Source organism: Amaranthus tricolor, chromosome 10 (assembly GCF_026212465.1).
Source record: "Amaranthus tricolor cultivar Red isolate AtriRed21 chromosome 10, ASM2621246v1, whole genome shotgun sequence".
Classification (NCBI taxonomy): domain Eukaryota; kingdom Viridiplantae; phylum Streptophyta; class Magnoliopsida; order Caryophyllales; family Amaranthaceae; genus Amaranthus; species Amaranthus tricolor.
In genome coordinates, this window is record NC_080056.1 from 19,590,165 (window position 1) to 19,609,127 (window position 18,963).

An 18,963-nucleotide genomic window follows, 5' to 3' on the forward strand; every position below is an offset into this window, starting at 1 on the left:
AGACTTTGGATATTTTTTTTTTTTGAACTAAGGGACCCCCAAACTAGGGGTCCGACTTATCAATGACCCGGATGGGAAACATCATTGCAGGAAACTTTGAATTTTCGAATTCAGGGACCCCAACTGGGGGTCCGACTTATCGATGTCCCGGTTGGGAATCATCATAGATTTTGAGCTTAGGGACCCCAATCTAGGGGTCCGACTTATCGATGTTCCGGTTAGGAAGTATCTTAGATTTTCGAACTTAGGGACCCCTATCTGGGGGTCCGACTTATCGATGTTCCAGTTAGGAAACATCTCAGATTTTCGAACTTAGGAACCCCTATCTGGGGGTCCGACTTATCGATGTTCCAGTTAGGAAACATCTCAGATTTTCGAACTTAGGAACCCCAATCTGTGGGTCCGACTTATCGATGTTCCGGTTAGGAAACATCAAAGTCATTTTCGAACTTAGGAACCCCTATCTGGGGGTCCGACTTGTCGATGTTACTGATTTAATAAGATTTGCAAACATAAGAGCCGGATATTCTGAAAATGAAACCTGTTTATTAATGATTGATAAGGATACAAGTGATTGAAATAATTTTGAATTACAACGCAACTATGTTGCGGATCGATTGTAGTCGCGGACTGATGTTGATGAGACTGTTTATGCGGTCGCTTACTGTTTGCCCCTTGCAAATTTTATTAAATGAAGAATTTTTTCAAATGGTCTCCATTCCATGGCCGTGGTAGCTTTTTCCCTTTTATGTCTTCTAGCTCAAAGGTTCTTGGTTTGATGACGTGGGTGACTTTGAAAGGTCCGTCCCAGTTGGCCCCTAACTTTCCCTTTTCCGCTTTCTTTCCCGTAGCTTCGACCTTCCGGAGGACGAAATCGCCAATTTGAATATGTCTGGTCTTGACATGGTGATTGAAGCTACGGATCATCTTCTGTTTTTGTGCTATTGATCTCAGCATTGCGTTTCCTCTTGTCTCTGGCAGCAGATCTAAGTTTACTCTTTTTCCTTCCTCATTTTCGTCGTGTGAGTAGTAGGTGACCCTTGTGGAGGGTACGCCTATTTCAACGGGGAGCACGGCTTCAGATCCATATACTAAAGAGAAAGGTGTATGCCCCGTTACTTCTTTAACGGTTGTTCGACTTGCCCATAAGATGCCTGGTAGTTCTTCATCCCAATTGCCTTTAACCCCCTCTATCTTCTTTTTAATGCCGTTCAGGATTTCTTTGTTTGCGGACTCTACTTGACCATTGGTTTGTGGCCTGGACACCGAGCTGAATCTGATCTGGATGTTAAACTTGTCGCAATACTCGATGGTGTTCTTGCTGACAAACTGCCTTCCATTATCTGTTATGTTCACCCGAGGAATGCCGTACCTTGTGATGATATTCCGCCATATAAATTGACAAACTTGTTTGTCCGTGATTGAGCTAAGGGCTTCTGCTTCTACGTACTTTGTAAAGTAATCAATGGCCACAATGATGAATTTGCGTTGCCCTTTTGCCGGAGGGAAGGGACCAAGAAGATCCATGCCCCATTTGTCGAAAGGCAAAACGGCTTGTATGGCAGTCAAGTAATTAGACGGCTTCCTTCCTATCTTGGAGTGGTATTGGCATTCAGGACATCTCTTGATCAAGTACTCCGCGTCTTCTCGGAGTGAGGGCCAATAGTATCCGCTTCTCAGGACTTTCCCGATGACAGTTCGCACTCCCTGATGTACACCGCATCCTCCTTCATGTATTTCGCGAAGGATATAGTTTCCTTCTTCAGGGGATACACATTTCAGGAGGGGGTGTGTGTACGACTTCTTGTAGAGCGTTCCTTCGTGGAGTTCGAACCATCTTGCTTTCTTCTGGAGCATATTGGCCTGGCTTTTATCTTGGGGAAGCGTCTGATTTCGCAAATATTCGATGTACGGCTCCATCCATGTATCTGATCTGTCGATGCTGTTGACCATGAAGTTGATGCTGGGGTTAGGAAGTACTTCCCAGATAATGTCTCGAGCCGCGGATGTCTCTGCTGAGCTGGCCAGCTTTGCTAGGGAATCAGCTTGGGCATTCTGGGATCTTGGAATGTGCTCCAATGTGAACTTGTCGAATTTTTGAACAAATTCTTTTACCTGCTGCAAATACATCTTCATGCTATCATCCTTAGCTTCGAATTCCCCGTTGACTTGTCCCACGATCAATTGGGAGTCAGAGAAGGCGGACAAGTTTTTGGCTCCCGATTCGTAGCAAATTCTCAATCCCATCAATAATGCTTCATATTCGGCCTCGTTGTTAGATGCTGCGAACTCGAACCTGACTGCCCTTTCCATACGGACCCCTGCGGAAGACATGATGAGGAGTCCAGCTCCACTAGCTGATTGTGTTGAGGACCCATCCACATACAACTTCCACTCCTGACTGGGTTCAGGATGACAGGGGAAGGTACTTTCAGCAATGAAATCAGCCAGAGCTTGGGCTTTGATTGCTGTTCGAGGCTCATATTCGATGCCGAAATCCGCCAGCTGGTTTGCCCAATCTGTGACGCGGCTTGACTTGTTTTTTCCTTCCAATATCTTTTTCAAGGGTTGATCAGTCCGGATGATGATCTGGTGGGATTGGAAGTAGGGCTTCAATTTTCTGCTTGCCATCACGATTGCGAATATGACTTTCTCAACTTCACCGTAGTTTCCCTCCGAGCCGCGGAATACATGACTCACGTAGTATATGGGGAGCTGTTTCTTTTCCCTTTCCGCAACCAGTACACCGGATAACGAGTACTCAGATACAGAAACATATAGGACTAGTTTCTCCCCTTTGATGGGAGAAACTAGTTTCGGCAATGTGGACAGGTGCTCCTTGAGTTGGCGAAAGGACTCTTCTGCCTCTGCTGTCCATTCAAACTTCTGTTGTTTTATTGTCTTAAAGAAGGGGGAACATTTATCTGCAGACTTGGAAAGGAATCTTCCGAGAGCGGCTATGCACCCCGTGAGCTTTTGTACTTCTTTTACTGAGGTGGGGGATCTCATGTTCTGTATGGCCCGGATCTTATCGAGATTTGCTTCAATGCCCCGCTCGTCTACCAGAAAGCCGAGGCACTTTCCTCCGGTAACTCCAAACACGCACTTGTCGGGATTGAGTTTCATCTGGTGTTTTTGCAAGGTAAGGAAGGTTTCTCGTAAGTCCGCGGCATGCTGACCTGCTTGTTTGCTCTTTGTGATCATATCATCCACATATACTTCTAAATTTCGTCCAATCTGAGATTGGAAGACCTTGTTGACCATCCTCTGATAAGTTTCTCCCGCGTTTTTTAATCCGAAGGGCATGACCTTGTAGCAATAGACCCCCGTGCTAGTAATGAAGGCCGTGTGCGGTTGATCTTCGGTGGCCAATGGGATCTGATGATAGCCGGCGTTGGCATCCATGAAGCTTAATAATGCATGGCCTGCTGTGGAGTCGACCAGACGATCTATCTTTGGAAGTGGATAATCGTCTTTGGGGCATGCCTTATTCAGGTCTGTGAAGTCGACACACATCCTCCATTTGCCATTTGGTTTTTTTACCAGAACAACGTTGGATAGCCACTCTGAGTATCGGCACTCTTTGATAAATCCGGCTTTCAGCAACTTCTCAACTTCTTCCTTGGCGGCCTCAGTCCGCTCTTTTCCTTGATGTCGCAGCTTTTGTTTTACGGGTTTATAGCCTGGTTTGATGTCAAGTTTATGACACGCGACACTGGTAGGGATACCAGGCATTTCTTCCGTGCAAAAAGCAAAGGCGTCGCGGAATTCAGCAATGGTGGCCACTATGTCCTGCTTGACCGTGTCAGGAAGATCTTTCCCTATCTTGATTTGTTTCCCCTCGAACATGTTCACTTCCTCATATCGTTCTATGGGGCGGGGCCTTTCATGCGTGTTGGGATTTTCCCTGTACACGCTCATGACAGCTGGGACCTTGTCTTCCCTCTTTCTCTTTGCAGGTGTCTCGGAAGGCCTGTGCTTTAGGGTGTTGACGAGGCATTGGCGAGCCGTCACCTGGTCTCCTTTCAGAATGCCCACTTGCCCGTTATCTGTTTCGAATTGCAGCAGGAGTTGATGGGGAAAGATGGCTGCCTTGATCTTGTTAATGAGTGGGAGCCCCATGATGGCATTGTAGGGAAAGTTGAGATCTACCACTGTGAACCGTATGGGCATGGTACGGCTTTCATTTTTCTCCCCTACCCGTACGGGGAGAATGATTGTGCCCAACGGGATGACCTGACTTCCTCCAAACCCAATCAGGGGTTTGTCTAGGGGTTGCAAGTGCTTTTCCTCGAACTTCATTTGTCTCAAGCACTCCATTGTGATAAGATCGGCCGTGCTTCCCGTATCTACCAGCACCCGTCTGACCTTCATTTGGCCGATTTTAAGAGTGACCACCAGAGGGTCGGTATGAGGTTGTTGCAGCGGTTGAGAGGTCGTGGCATCGAACTTCATGACCGGTCCCTTAGATGAGGCTTTGGGAGGCCCCTTCAGCAAAGTGTGGACACTGTTCTTTGCAGCCCGGATGGTGGGATATTCCTCAGTGTATCCCCCAAAAATCATGTTGATAGTTCCTTGAGTGTCGGAACTTTCATGTCGGGCTTCGTTCCTCTTTGGGGATCTGCGTTTTTGTTACCACGGGCTCCTTTCCCCTTCTCTTACCGTATTATAATCCCTCCGGTTGAGGAATCCGGACAATTTCCCTTCATCAGCCAACTGATGCAGGATGCGTTTTAGTTCGCGGCATTGTGCCAGAGTGTGGTCGTGCTCTTTGTGGTAGTCACACCACAGATTATAGTTGCGCCTATCAGAGGGGGTGGTGACAGGAGGTGGAGCCGGTAATTGACCTCGAACAGCAAAGAAAATGTCCCTCCTGTTTCGATTGAACATTGGGTCGTAGCCTCCGTCCCCCAGATTCCGCGTCCTGGTCTCTCCTCCTGCAACATATACCTGTCTGGCCCGTGGAGGTCCCATATCAGATGGTGGCCCAGGACGACGCGGCATGTAATTTCTCTCCCTCGGAGAATGTTCCTCTCTGCGTCGTGTGGATTGAAGAGAGGACCCGGCTTCCTTCTTTTCGGATTTCCGCCGTTTCGGGTCATGGGCTTGACATATCTCCGAGGCCGTGACGTAGCTTTGGCATTGTTTCATGGCCTCTGCATACGTTTTTACTTGACTTTCAACCAACTGGAACTTCAGCCGTTGAGCCTTCATTCCGTTGATTAGGGCATTCAGCGCAACTGACTCCTCCAAATCAGTTACTTCCAGCACTGCCTCATGGAATTTCTTGAGATAAGAGGATATGGATTCCCCTTCCAACTGAGTGACACTAAGCAGGTGGAAGTTTGATTTCTCCTGCCTTTTTGAGGCTACAAAATGGCCTAAGAATTTGCCCTCTAATTGGGCAAAATTGTGGATGCTTCCCCCGGGAAGGGAGGTGTACCACGTCAAAGCTACTCCTGTAAGAGTAGTTGGAAAGAACTTACACCATGACGATGAGTTGGTGGTGTACAACAGCATGAGATTTTTATATGCCGTCAGGTGCTCTTGTGGGCATGACGTGCCATCGAAAGCAGCCATGTTTGGCACTTTTATTTTCTCGGGGTTGGGAGTATTCAGTATCTCCATGGCCAGGGGAGAGACTAATGATATGGGCTCTTCGGGGAGGACACTCTTGGTGGCCTCATTCCGCGGCATGGTGGCGGAAATGAGGGGGCGGCTAGATCCAGCGAGTTCCGCCTTCTTTCTTTCCTCCCTCCTTTTATCTACCAGGGACTGGACGCTCTCGGACGTCCTTCGTTTTTTGCTCTCTAGGAAAGTTCGAGCATCCGGAGTGGCGGTTTTGGAGTCGCCATCTCGTGTATCTGTCTTGCCAGGATGTGGGTAAGTTTTGGACCTTTCCCGCCTGTTCTTATTGCGTCTACTGGAGTGGGAGGTCCTTGAGTTCCCTTCTTGAGATTCATGGGATTTTGGTATCTCAGGATGGGGCTCGATTCGTTCCTCCAGGCTTTTTATCTGTGCAGCCATATCTTCCAGTACTCGTTGCTGAGTAGGGGTATTGTTTATGACGGCACGAAGTTGTTCAGAGAACGCGGCCGTGAGATTTCGTGCTAGCATGTCCAGATCACGACGGGTCACGGCTTGATTGTTAGCGTGACCAGCGGAAGTGTCTGTATCTGTGCTATGCACTGTTGCAGTTTGTGTAGGATTCTTTTTAGGAGCCATGACTTTTTGTTTCAAATCCCCACAGACGGCGCCAAACTGTTTCTGTGATGAAACGATGAAGTGCAAGAGACACTTAAAATACCTGGAGGTTGATGGAAGAGTGATCAAGTGAGACGGTTTATAAGTGGAAGCGACTTGAATTCCTGCAATACAACACGTTAGCCTTGTCCGGGGGGTGATCTCCGGGAAAACCCCTCCGACGCTCAAGTTAGAACGTAGATCAGAAATTTATGAGTGACTGATTAATGAATGAATGAATGCAAAAGTGAGATTGGGATTGCTAAGGTTTATGCTAGAGTTTTGTAAGGCTAGGGGAATAATGTAAGCAATAATGCTCTTGAATGCTATTTCAGATGATCTTCCCCTCTTGCTGGTAACCCCTACTTATAGTGGTGAAGAAGGAGGTTATTGCTGAAGGGTAGTTGCCATCATGGAGATAGTGGGTAGCAACTGATGGCTGTGATGAAGGCTAGAGGGTAGTTGGCAGTTATCAGCCTTAAGAGAAGGATGACCAGCCAACTGTGAGTAAGTGGGAAGTTTGGTCAAATAGGTAGTTACTTCCTGAGAGGGAAGTTAGGGTATTCTGGAAGTGAAGAGCCCATGGGCCATTTAGGGAGGATGGGAGATCAAATGGAAAACCCATCAACCAAAAGTCAAGGTCAACTGTAGAAGTCAAGGGGTATTATGGTAATATGATGCAAATTATTAAACATATAAAATAATTGAGTAAATAGTACCATGACACTGATAAAAGGTGTTGATGGTAAGTCTTTCAAGAAAATATAAGCTCAACGTTGATCAATGTGTTCTTGATTACAACATATCAGGGGTTTTGAGCATGTTCAAAATATTTGATTGTACAGAATCTCAAAATACTAAAGGCCAAGATATTAAATTAACTAAAATATATTAAGTGCTTAAAAATATAAAGTTGGACCGTTAATGATCTTGAGGATGAAAAGTGTTGTTTCGCAACTTTAGTAGCGGAGTGCATGTCAATGCACTCTAACATCAACTAGTTATTATAGAAGTCCACCTTTAAAATCGAGCATAATAATTATCCTTTATTTTCTTTTATTCTTTTTATATTTTTTATTTGAAATTTTCACAATAGTTTTACTATTTAAAATCATTCAATTTTAGTAACAAATGCATGGCAAATGATATATGTAACTCTTAAGACTACGTATAAGAAGTAATCATAGGCGAATGCATAGTTGCATACTATAACAATGGGTATGCTACCCATGTTTTTTGATTTTTTAAATAATTTTCCATTTGTGCTACCTTGTACTTTCTCCGTTTTATTATATTGGCTGGTAGTTACATTTGACTTTTTATGCAATCCAATAAGTTATTTTAATTATTTATTTATTGAAATATGCACATTTAAAAATTATAAAAAGTTAATTTTACGAGAATATGCAACTAAACGATTCAAATATAATCCTATTCATCTATATTTTTTTCTTAAATACAAACCGAAATATATAAATAAGTTTGAAGGATGAATATTGTCAATAACTGTGATGTAGGATGTAGGGAAGTCAATTAAAAGTAATGAAAAAATTTTAAAAACGCTAAACTCTATTGAATTTTTTATTAATTTAGTTGAACACGTTCATGCTATCCTAATTTTGATTCTAGATGTGCCACAGACATTAATGATAGTTAATATTATCATATATTTACTAGACAGAAAAGAATCTATTCATTAATATAATTGCACCTCTTTTTCTACACCTTATTGAACAATTGAAAGAAACAAACCAAAACAAAACAAAAATTATGATCAATAGCAACAACTTTTTGTTAATCTCTCTACAATAATACGATTTTTTGATTAACCATCAATAATAAAAATTTTGAGGGATTTTTTCCTAAAATAATATCAACTTTATTTTATTAACTAATTACTAAATTTTTTTAGTCATATAATCTCCTATAGATTAATTTAAACATATCAAGTATATTCTAGGGAAACACCCCTTAAATTGATACTCCCTCCGTTCTTTTTTGATCTTCCACTTTGAGTTTTTCACATATATTAAGAAAAATAGAATATTTGGGTTATAGTGGGTATTATTTTAATTAAATAGTAGTGTGAAGTAATGATTGTATTAGAAGTATGAGGTTGTAGTGGGTATTATTTTAATTAAATAGTAATGTGAATTAATAATTGTATTGAGAGTATGAGAGAGAAAATAATTATAAATAAGATAAAAGGGGTAAATTAAAAGAAAAGGCAGGGTTTTAAAAGGTAAAAGTAAGATAAAAACTTTCTAAAAATAGAAAGTATTATAAAGTGGAAGAACTTATTAATTAAAGGTTAATATTATTATTGATTAATAAGCAAAATATTGTATTATTGTTGGTAATTTTTTGATAGCAAAATATCGATCCCACCACCTTTTTTAACTCCTCCATTCATCTTTTCTTTCTTTTATGTAATAATACTCCTATGAATCAATCTTTCCTCCCAATTGTCAATTACATGTAAATTTTCATTGCAGTTATATTTCTTACTTCTTTAATTCTTTTGGTTGAGTTATTTTTTAAAAAATTACATAATAATATAATGTTTAATTTTTTTCTTTTAATTCGACCTGGTAGTTATTTCACAAACTTAATCCTTCATTTTAATCTCTATTGTGAGAATAATGTTATTTTTGTTAATTGAATATTATTTTGGAATTGTTTGGCTGTTTTTGATACTATTTTCTATTAAAGTATTATTATTCCATTTGATTTGTTGATACTTTTCATCGATCACTATTATATTTTATTTTATTCTTAATTTATAAATTGGAACATAGTCAAATAAGGTTTTGTTTGATTCATTTCGATGTAAATTTTATTAAAATAAACATTTTATAATTTTTAATTACATACAATTTGATGTATTTACGATTAAATATATGTATTGGCAAACATACAAAAATTAAATGAGACAATAATAATGTATTGGATGAAGTAGTATTTTATAGATTTTGGCAGTAATAATGAATCAAAATTTTTAAACCTTAAATACTTTGTTTACGATATTGATATTGATATTTTGACACTATATATCCTTTGTACAATGTAGTATTTGAGTTAATTTGATAATATATATCCTTTGTACAATGTATTGAAAGATGATTAATTAATGAATTAATTCAACTCATATTATTAATTACATTGCATTTATGGTGACTTTCGTTATTAATGTTTTTGTATGACTATTTAATAAAGAAGGAGCCAGATTCTTTCAAAAGAATTAGAACAGCATTAATGAAGAGAATATATATATATATATATACATCTATATATATATATATATATATATATATATAGATTTAGGATCAAATGAGAAGGATTTTAAAATGAGAAGGGTGAAAAGGATTTTTGTTTGATTTTTTTTTGTTACTATATATAAAAAAATGGATACTATGTTATAAATTAAGAACATTTTAAAAATTATTTTATAGTTACCTTTCTGTGTAACATAGTAACTTTTACAATTATAAGTTTGGCTCAATCGTGACCATAGATTTTTTTATTTTAGTGAAATCAAGGGTGTAGAGTCCTTTTTACCCTTCTCATTTTCAACCACTTCTCAATGGATCCCTCCCCTATATATATATATATATATATATATATATATATATATATATATATATATGTATATATATATATATATATATATATATATATATATATATATATGTATATATATATATATATATATGTATATATATATGTATATATATATATATATATATATATATATATATATATATATATATATATGTATATATATATATATATATATATATATATATATATATATATATATATATATATATGTATATATATATGTATATATATATATATGTATATATATATATGTATATATATATATGTATATATATATATATATATATATATATATATATATATATATATATATATATATATATATATATATATATATATATATATATATATGTATGTATATATATATATATATATATATATATATATATATATATATATATATATATATATATATATATATATATATATATATATATATATATATATATATATATATATATATATATATATATATATATATATATATATATATATATATATATATATATATATATATATATATATATATATATATATATATATATATATATATATTAGAGGTGATCATGGGCGGCCCGGCCCGCCGGCCCGGTCCGAAAAAGTGAGGGTTTGGGTAACAAAATATGGCCCGATGGGCGGGTTTGGGTAGAAAATAAATGGCCCGATTTTTTTTGGGACGGGTTTGGGATTTGGTGTTGGCCCGCGGGCCCGCCCGGCCCGAAAAAGTGTGTGCTCCCACATTCCACACCTGCAAACCCCTGTACCAAGACACTAACCCTCTAAATCCAAACCTCCTTTCGTCCCCAGGCAGGCAGGCACAGATACACCCAGACCCCCAACCCCACTCGCGAAACACCGGCGAACAACCACCCCCACCTCCATTGCTAGACTGGAACCTGTTGAATACTCTCCGCCCTAGTTAAAGTGGTCTCATTCTGTCTTATCAAGTCATTGTTCAGTGTTTGATTCATTTGTTACTACTTACTCATAGTTGATATTGCAAACGGACAAACCAAGTAAAATTGAGAGAAATTAAAAAATAGATTAATATCTCTTCTTTGCAAGTCAACAAGTTGCACACACGTCTCGAACATGGGTTGCTCTGCACTACTTGACTACTGGTAGGAAAGTGGTAATTTATTATTCAATTAGATATATTATTATTACCTAAATAATCCATCAAATTACTTTGTTTCTAAATAAGCGGTCAAAATCAAATTAATTTATTTCTTTGAATCCCATATAATTATAATAGTTTAAATGGACCGTTACTGAATAATATAATTCATAAGTATATATAGTCTTAGTCCAACCATTATAAAATGACAAAATCAGAAAACTTACATAAATAATAACATAGGCCCGCAAGCCCGCAAAAAGCCCGCATAGTACGGGTTTGGGTAGGAACTTTTGGCCCGCACTTTGGCCCGGCCCGAACCCGGCCCGCATTAATGGGTAGATTTTTGCCTCTCGGCCCGGCCCGAACCCGGCCCGGCCCGGTGTTTGATCACCTCTAATATATATATGTATATATATATATATATATATATATATATATATATATATATATATATCTATATCTATATATATATATATATATATATATATATATATATATATATATATATATATATATCTATATATATATATATATATATATATATATATATATATATATATATATATATATATATATGTATATATATATATATATATATATCTATATATATATATATATATATATATATATATATATATATCTATATATATATATATATATATATATATATATATATATTATATATATATATTGTCAGGGTATCATTTATCTAACTTATTTATTTAAACTTATTAACGTCATTTTACCTTAATGACCTTTAACTTTCCATATCGACTTTGACTTTCATTCAATGGGCCTTTGTCTGATTTTCCTCCTCCCTTGAAAGGCCCAAAGACTGTTTACCTCTCAATACCCTAACTCCCTTCCAGAAAAGTAACTTCCCACTTCCCCTCAAATGCATGGTCATCCTTCTTCCTTGGGGAACAACTGCCCATACCTCCCACGACCTTCGCCTTCCCCTCTCTGACGTAACTTCCTCCTTGAACATTATAAATAGGGACAGCCATCAGAGAGGAAAGGATCATCTGAAAATAATCCTTCTGAGTATCCTTACTCACTCTTCGTTTCTTTAGCCTACCCAAAAATTCCAATAACATCCACCACTGCATCTTCTCGCATTCAGTTTATAATCACTTACTCCATATTCTCATATCCACGTTCTAACTTGAGGGTCGGAGGGGTTTTCCGGGAGATCACCCCCCGGGCAAGGCTGACGTGTTATTTTGCAGGAATTCAAGTCGCTTCCTTCCACGAATTGCCGCTTCTGTTAACGCTTCCACTTACAGTATTTCAAGTGTTTTCTACTTCCTCGTTTCATTATCGAAACAGTTTGGCGCCCTCTGTGGGGAAAGAATAAGAAGTCATGGCTCCTAAGAAAAATCCGACTCAAACCGCCACCGTGCATAGCACAAAAACAGACACTTCTGCAGGTCACGCTAATAATCAAGTTGTGACTCGCCGTGATCTGGACATGCTAGCACGAAACCTCACTACCGCTTTCTCAGAACAACTCCGCGCCGTCATAAATAATACTCCTACTCAACAACGAGTATTAGAAGACATGGCGGATCAAATAAAAAACTTGCGGGAACGAATCGAACCCCATCAGGAGATACCAAAGTCTCATGAATCTCAAGATGGGAACTCGAGGACCTTCCACTCCAGTAGACGCAATAAGAAAAGGCGGGAGAGATCCAGAACCTACCCGAGTCTCAGCAAGACAGATCTGCGAGATGACGAATCTAAAACCGCCTCTCAAGACGCTCGCACCTTCCTAGAGAGCAAGAAACAAAAGACGTCTGAACGCGTTCAATCACTGGTGGATAGAAGGAGGGAAGAAAGAAAGCAAGCCCAAGCCGCGGAGTCTAGCCGCCGCATCACCATGCCGCGGAATGAGGCCGGCAAAAATAGCCTTCCTGAAAATTTTATACCAATAATCTCTCCACTGCCCGGAGGAACACCTGATGGCCTACAAAAACTTGATGCTGTTGTATACCAATGACCCGTCGTTGTGGTGTAAGTTCTTCCCGACTACTCTTACGGGAGTAGCGCTGACGTGGTATACCTCCCTTCCAGGAGGAAGTATACACAACTTTGCCCAACTGGAAGAGAAGTTCCTGGGCCACTTTGTAGCTTCCAGAAGGCAGGAGAAATCAAACTTCCATCTACTCAGCATCACGCAATTAGAAACGGAGTCCATATCATCCTATCTAACAAAGTTTCATGAGGCGGTGCTGGAAGTAACCGATTTGGAAGAATCGGATGCATTAAATGCCCTGATCAACGGAATGAAGGCCCAACGGCTAAAGTTCCAGTTGGTCGAAAGTCAAGTGAAGACATACGCGGAGGCCATGAAGCAATGCCAAAGCTATGTCACGGCCTCCGAAATATGTCAGGCCCATGATCCTAAAAAACGGAGGTCGGATAAGAAGGACCCCATTGCCAATCACCCCTCAAGGAGCAGAGAGGAACAGCCATTAAGGAGGGAAAGAAACTACATGCCGCGTCGTCCGGAACCCCGTCAGATATGGGACCCCCACGACCCCGTCACGTATATGTCACTGAAGGGTAGCCCAGGACGCAGAATCTGTTAGATGGAGGCAATGATCCGCTGTTCAACCGGAATAGGAAGGATATATTCTTCGCCATCAGGGATCAATTGCCAACTCCACCTCCTACTGCTACCCCCTCTGATAGGTGCAACTACAATATGTGGTGTGATTACCACAAAGAGCATGGCCACACTTTGGCCCAATGCCGCGAACTCAAACGTATCCTCCATCAATTAGCTGACGAGGGAAAATTGTCCCGGTTCATTAACCGAAAGGACTACGATGCTGGAAAGGAAGCAGAAAGAAGGACATGGAATCCGAGACGCAGATCCCCCAAAAGGGATGAGGCGAGGCGCGAAAGTTCCAACACTCAAGGAACTATTAACATGATTAGCGGAGGATATACGAAAGAATATCCTACCATCCGCGCAGCAAGAGATAGCGTCCACACTCTATTAAAAGGGCCCCCGAAGGCCTCATCAAGTGGGCCGATCATGAGGTTCGATGCCACGACCTCCCAAACACTGCAACAACCCCATACAGACCCTCTGGTGGTCACCCTCAAGATTGAGCAAATGAAAGTCAAAAGGGTGCTCGTGGATACCGGAAGCACGGCCGATCTCATAACAATGGAGTGCCTTAGAAAAATGAAGTTCAAGGAGAAGCACTTACAACCCCTAGACAAACCGCTGATTGGGTTTGGGGGAAGTCAAGTTATCTCGCTGGGCACGATCATCCTCCCCGTGCGGGTGGGGGAAAGAAATGAAAGCAGAACCATGCCCATACGATTCACGATGGTGGACCTCACCTTTCCCTACAACGCTATCATGGGGCTTCCGCTGATCAACAAAATCAAAGCCGCGATCTTTCCCCATCAACTCCTGCTACAATTCGAGCGGGATAATGAACAGGTAGGAATCGTCAAACGGGATCAGGTGACGGCACGCCAATGCCTCATCAACACCTTAAAGCGAGGAACTTTCATCACCCCCTCCAAAAGGGAAAGGGAAGAGGAGTCCCCTAGCGTCATGAGCGTGTATCTAGAGAGCCCCAACCCGCAAGAAAGGCCTCGCCCCGTAGAACGATACGAGGAGGTGGACATATTCGGAGGATAACGCATCAAAATAGGCAAGGATCTCCCTGCCCCGATTAGGCAAGATATCGTTGCCACCCTTACTGAGTTCCGCGACGTCTTCGCTTTTTCCACGGAAGAGATGTCTGGCATCCCTACAAGCATCATGTGCCATAAACTTGATATAAAACCAGGCTACAAACCCGTGAAGCAAAAGCTGCGACATTAAGGAAAAGAGCGGATAGAGGCCGCCCGAGAGGAAGTGGAGAAATTGCTGAGAGCGGGATTCATCAAAGAATGCAAGTACTCCGACTGGCTCTCAAACGTCGTCCTCGTAAAAAAAGCGAACGGCAAATGGAGGATGTGCGTTGGCTTCACAGATCTGAATAAGGCCTGCCCCAAAGACGATTATCCTCTTCCTAAGATAGATCGTCTGGTAGATTCCACAGCAGGCCATGCTCTACTGAGTTTCATGGATGCAAACGCCGGCTACCATCAGATCCCTTTGGCCATAGAAGACCAGCCACATACGACCTTCATTACAAATGCCGGAGTATACTGTTACAAGGTTATGCCCTTCGGGCTAAAGAATGCTGGAGCTACCTACCAGAGAATGGTCAATAAGGTCTTCCAATCTCAAATAGGCCGAAATTTGAAAGTATACGTGGACGATATGATCACAAAAAGCAAACAAGCGTCCCAACATGCCGCGAACTTACGCGAAACATTCAACACCCTCCGGAAACATCAAATGAGACTCAACCCTGAAAAGTGCGTGTTTGGGGTCACCGGTGGGAAATGCCTTGGTTTCCTCATTGACGAAAGAGGAATAGAAGCCAACCCTGATAAGATAAAGGCAATCCGGGACATGAAGTCCCCAAGATCTGTAAAAGAAGTTCAAAAGCTAACAGGATGCATAACTGCTTTGGGAAGATTTTTGTCCAAGTCCGCTGACAGATGTTCACCCTTCTTCAAAACCCTCAAGCAGAGCAAGTTCGAATGGACAAAAGAAGCCGAGGAATCCTTCCATCAGTTGAAAGAGCATTTGTCTTCTTTGCCGAAACTAATCTCGCCATACAATGGGGAGAAACTGGTCTTATATGTCTCGGTCTCCGAATACTCCTTGTCAGGAGTATTGATCGCCGAAAGAGAGAGGAAGCAATTCCCCGTATACTATGTGAGTCACGCCTTTCGAGGATCTAAAGGAAACTATAGTGAAGTTGAAAAAGTCTTATTTGCAATCGTGATGGCGAGCAGAAAACTGAAACCTTACTTCGAATCCCACCAGATCATCGTCAGATCCAGCCAACCCTTGAAAAAGATTCTGGAAGGAAAGAATAAATCCAGCCGCGTCACGGATTAGGCTAATCAACTTGCGGATTTCGGCATCGAATACGAACCACGAACGGCGATCAAAGCACAAGCCTTAGCGGATTTCATCGCCGAAAGCACCATCCCCCAACATCCTGAGCCTAATCAAGAATGGAAGTTATACGAGGATGGATCCTCGACACAATCAGCAAGCGGAGCTGGGTTGCTGATATTGTCTTCTGTAGGGGTCCGTATGGAAAGAGCGGTCAGATTCGAGTTTGCGGCCTCTAATAATGAAGCAGAATACGAAGCATTACTCATGGGGCTCAAAATCTGTCATGAAGCAGGGACGAAAGTATTATCCACTTTCTCTGACTCCCAGTTAATAGTCGGACAAGTAAATGGAGAATTTGAGGCCAAAGATGAAGGCATGAAGATGTACCTGCAACAAGTAAGAGAATTTGTCAAGAAATTCGACAAATTCACATTAGTCCACATCCCAAGATCTCAAAACGCCCAAGCCGATTCCCTGGAAAAACTCGCCAGCTCAGCCGAAACAGCCGCGGCTCGCGAAATTGTCTGGGAAGTTCTTCCGAACCCCAGTATCAACCTCATGGTTAACACAATTGATAGATCAGATATGTGGATGGAACTGTACATCAAATTTTTGCAAAATCAGACGCTCCCCCATGACGAGAATCAAGCCAAAATGCTTCGAAAGAAGGCCAGATGGTTCGAGCTCCACGAAGGCACGCTCTATAAAAAATCATATACCCATCCCCTCTTGAAGTGTGTTTATCCTAAAGAAGGAAACTACATCCTTCGCGAAATACATGAAGGCGGATGCGGTATACATCAAGGAGTACGAACTGTCATTGGCAAAGTCCTTAAAAGCGGATATTATTGGCCCTCTCTCAGGGAGGACGCGGAAACCTTGGTCAAGCGATGTCCCAAATGCCAATACCACTCAAAGATCGAAAGAAAACCATCTAACTACCTGTCTGCCATGCAAGCCGTCTTACCATTCGATAAATGGGGTATAGATCTCCTTGGCCCCTTCCCTCGCGCAAAGGGACAACGCAAATTCATTATAGTGGCCATTGATTATTTCACCAAATACGTGGAAGCAGAGCCCCTCAGCTCCGTCACGGATAACCAAGTCTGCCAATTCATATGGCGAAATATCATCACAAGATACGGCATTCCTCGTGTGATCATCACAGACAATGGGAGACAATTTATCAGTAAGAACACAACACAATACTGTGACAAGTTTGGCATTCAAATTCGATTCAGCTCTGTATCTCGGCCACAAACAAATGGGCAAGTTGAATCAGCAAACAAGGAGATCCTGAACGGTATCAAAAAAAAGATAGAGGGGGTTAAAGGTACTTGGGACGAAGAACTAACCGGCATTCTATGGGCAAGCCGAACAACCGTCAAAGAAGCAACGAGACATACCCCATTCTCTCTGCTATATGGATCTGAAGCAGTACTTCCAGTAGAAATAGGCATACCCTCTACAAGGGTTACCTACTACTCACACGACGAGAATGAACAAAGGAAAAGAGAGAACTTGGATCTGCTTCCAGAAACACAGGGGAACGCATTATTAAGGTCCATGGCCCAGAAGCAAAAAATGATTCGCAGCTTCAACCGGCTCGTCAAAACCAAACATATTCATGTGGGGGACTATGTCCTACGCAAAGTCGAAGCCACAGGGAAAATCGTAGAGAAAGGGAAGCTTGGAGCCAACTGGGATGGTCCGTTCAAAATCGTCCGTGTCATCAAACCTGGAACATTTGAACTAGAAGACATGAAAGGAAAGAAGCTACCCCGCCCATGGAATGGAGATCATTTGAAAAAGTACTTCATTTAATAAGATTCGCAAGGGGCCAGTCTGATCATTAGTGTCATCACAAGTTCATCCCGCGGCATTATCACATTGTTCAAAATCAGTTGTATCTCATCCCGCGGCATGAGTCGCATTGTCATTACATTTTTCAATAAATCGAAATTTCATTTCTGATAATATTGCAGATCTTATAAAATTCAGTTGTGTCCATAAGTCGGACCCCTTGAGAGGGGTCCCATATCCAAATTAATTCTAAGTCGTCACGATTCAGTGACATCGACAAGTCGGACCCTCAGATTGGGGTCCCAAGTTCAAAATTACTGTAAGTAAAAATTCGCTAGGATGCTTCCTGGCCGTCACATCGACAAGTCCGACCCTTAGATTAGGGTCCCAAGTTCAAAATTATTCCAAGTAAAAATCTCGCTTGATGCTTCCTGGCCGTCACATCGACAAGTTGGACCCTTAGATTGCGGTCCCAAGTTCAAAATTATTCCAAATAAAAATCTCACTTGATGTTCCCTAAGCATGATATCGACAAGTCGGACCCTTAGATTGGGGTCTCAAGTTCAAAACTATCCTAAGTAAATAATTAGCTTGATGTTTCATGTCCGCCACGTCGATAAGTCGGACCCTCAGATGGGGGTCCTAAGTTAAAAAAATTAGACAGGTAAATCTTCAAGTCACCCAGCCGTGACATTGATAAGTCAGACCCTTAGAAGGGGGTCCAAAAATTCAAAATTAGTCTAAGTAAACTTCAATAGATCACGACCGTGGCATCGATAAGTCGGACGCCTAGAAGGGGGTCCCAAGACCAAAATTGTTCCAAGTTAAATTTCGACCGCGGCACCCCCCACTTCTTGAAGGAGTCCGCGAACTAAGAGTCGAACCAAAGAAATACAAAATCTTAGAAATGTTAAGATTAACAGAGGCAGTATCAGTGATAGAAGTGTCATTCAAAAATATGTACACATGTAACAAATAGAATTACAAAAACCGATCAGAAATGTCAAGTTTAAACTACAATTACAAAACAATTAAACATCATCCAAAAAGGCGTCAACGTCCCACTCGGTGTCCTGGGCCGGCAACGGAGGAGATTCGGCCGCCTCCTCTTCAAGACTTGGAGTGAAGCTCACAAAATCTTCAATGTTGAACGGCTCCACTTCAATCTCGGATAGCTCCTTGGACA

At 41.1% G+C, this 18,963-nt stretch overlaps 2 protein-coding genes across 2 annotated transcripts; one reads left to right on the forward strand and one right to left on the reverse strand.

Moving 5' to 3' along the window:
• Positions 1-322: 322 nt before the first annotated feature.
• LOC130824940 (uncharacterized) lies at positions 323-6,117 on the reverse strand. The gene is made up of 9 exons (XM_057689964.1): positions 5,487-6,117; positions 5,263-5,369; positions 4,805-5,193; positions 3,797-4,621; positions 3,310-3,715; positions 2,515-3,192; positions 1,039-2,397; positions 491-541; positions 323-406 (listed from the first exon to the last, which is right to left on the reverse strand). Exons 1-9 carry the CDS (start codon positions 6,115-6,117, stop codon positions 323-325), a joined length of 4,530 nt encoding a protein of 1,509 aa, XP_057545947.1.
• An 8,963-nt stretch (positions 6,118-15,080) lies between these two features.
• On the forward strand, positions 15,081-17,823 carry LOC130824941 (uncharacterized). The gene is made up of 3 exons (XM_057689965.1): positions 15,081-15,902; positions 15,972-17,696; positions 17,803-17,823. Exons 1-3 carry the CDS (start codon positions 15,081-15,083, stop codon positions 17,821-17,823), a joined length of 2,568 nt encoding a protein of 855 aa, XP_057545948.1.
• The last annotated feature ends 1,140 nt before the right edge of the window (positions 17,824-18,963 follow it).

What these genes read in the sequence shown, in the direction of transcription:
- LOC130824940 (XM_057689964.1), bottom strand. Translation starts at nt 6,117, where the DNA reads ATGCTAGCACGAAATCTCACGGCCGCGTTCTCTGAACAACTTCGTGCC. An exon ending in GATCTTCCTGACACGGTCAA is followed by an intron (nt 3,716 to 3,796) that starts GCAGGACATAGT and finishes TATCCCTACCAG; the next exon opens with TGTCGCGTGTCATAAACTTG. An exon ending in TAGGCGTACCCTCCACAAGG is followed by an intron (nt 542 to 1,038) that starts GTCACCTACTAC and finishes ATTAATAAACAG; the next exon opens with GTTTCATTTTCAGAATATCC.
- LOC130824941 (XM_057689965.1), top strand. Translation starts at nt 15,081, where the DNA reads ATGGATGCAAACGCCGGCTACCATCAGATCCCTTTGGCCATAGAAGAC. An exon ending in TCGAATCCCACCAGATCATC is followed by an intron (nt 15,903 to 15,971) that starts GTCAGATCCAGC and finishes GTCACGGATTAG; the next exon opens with GCTAATCAACTTGCGGATTT. An exon ending in GGGATGGTCCGTTCAAAATC is followed by an intron (nt 17,697 to 17,802) that starts GTCCGTGTCATC and finishes TCATTTAATAAG; the next exon opens with ATTCGCAAGGGGCCAGTCTG.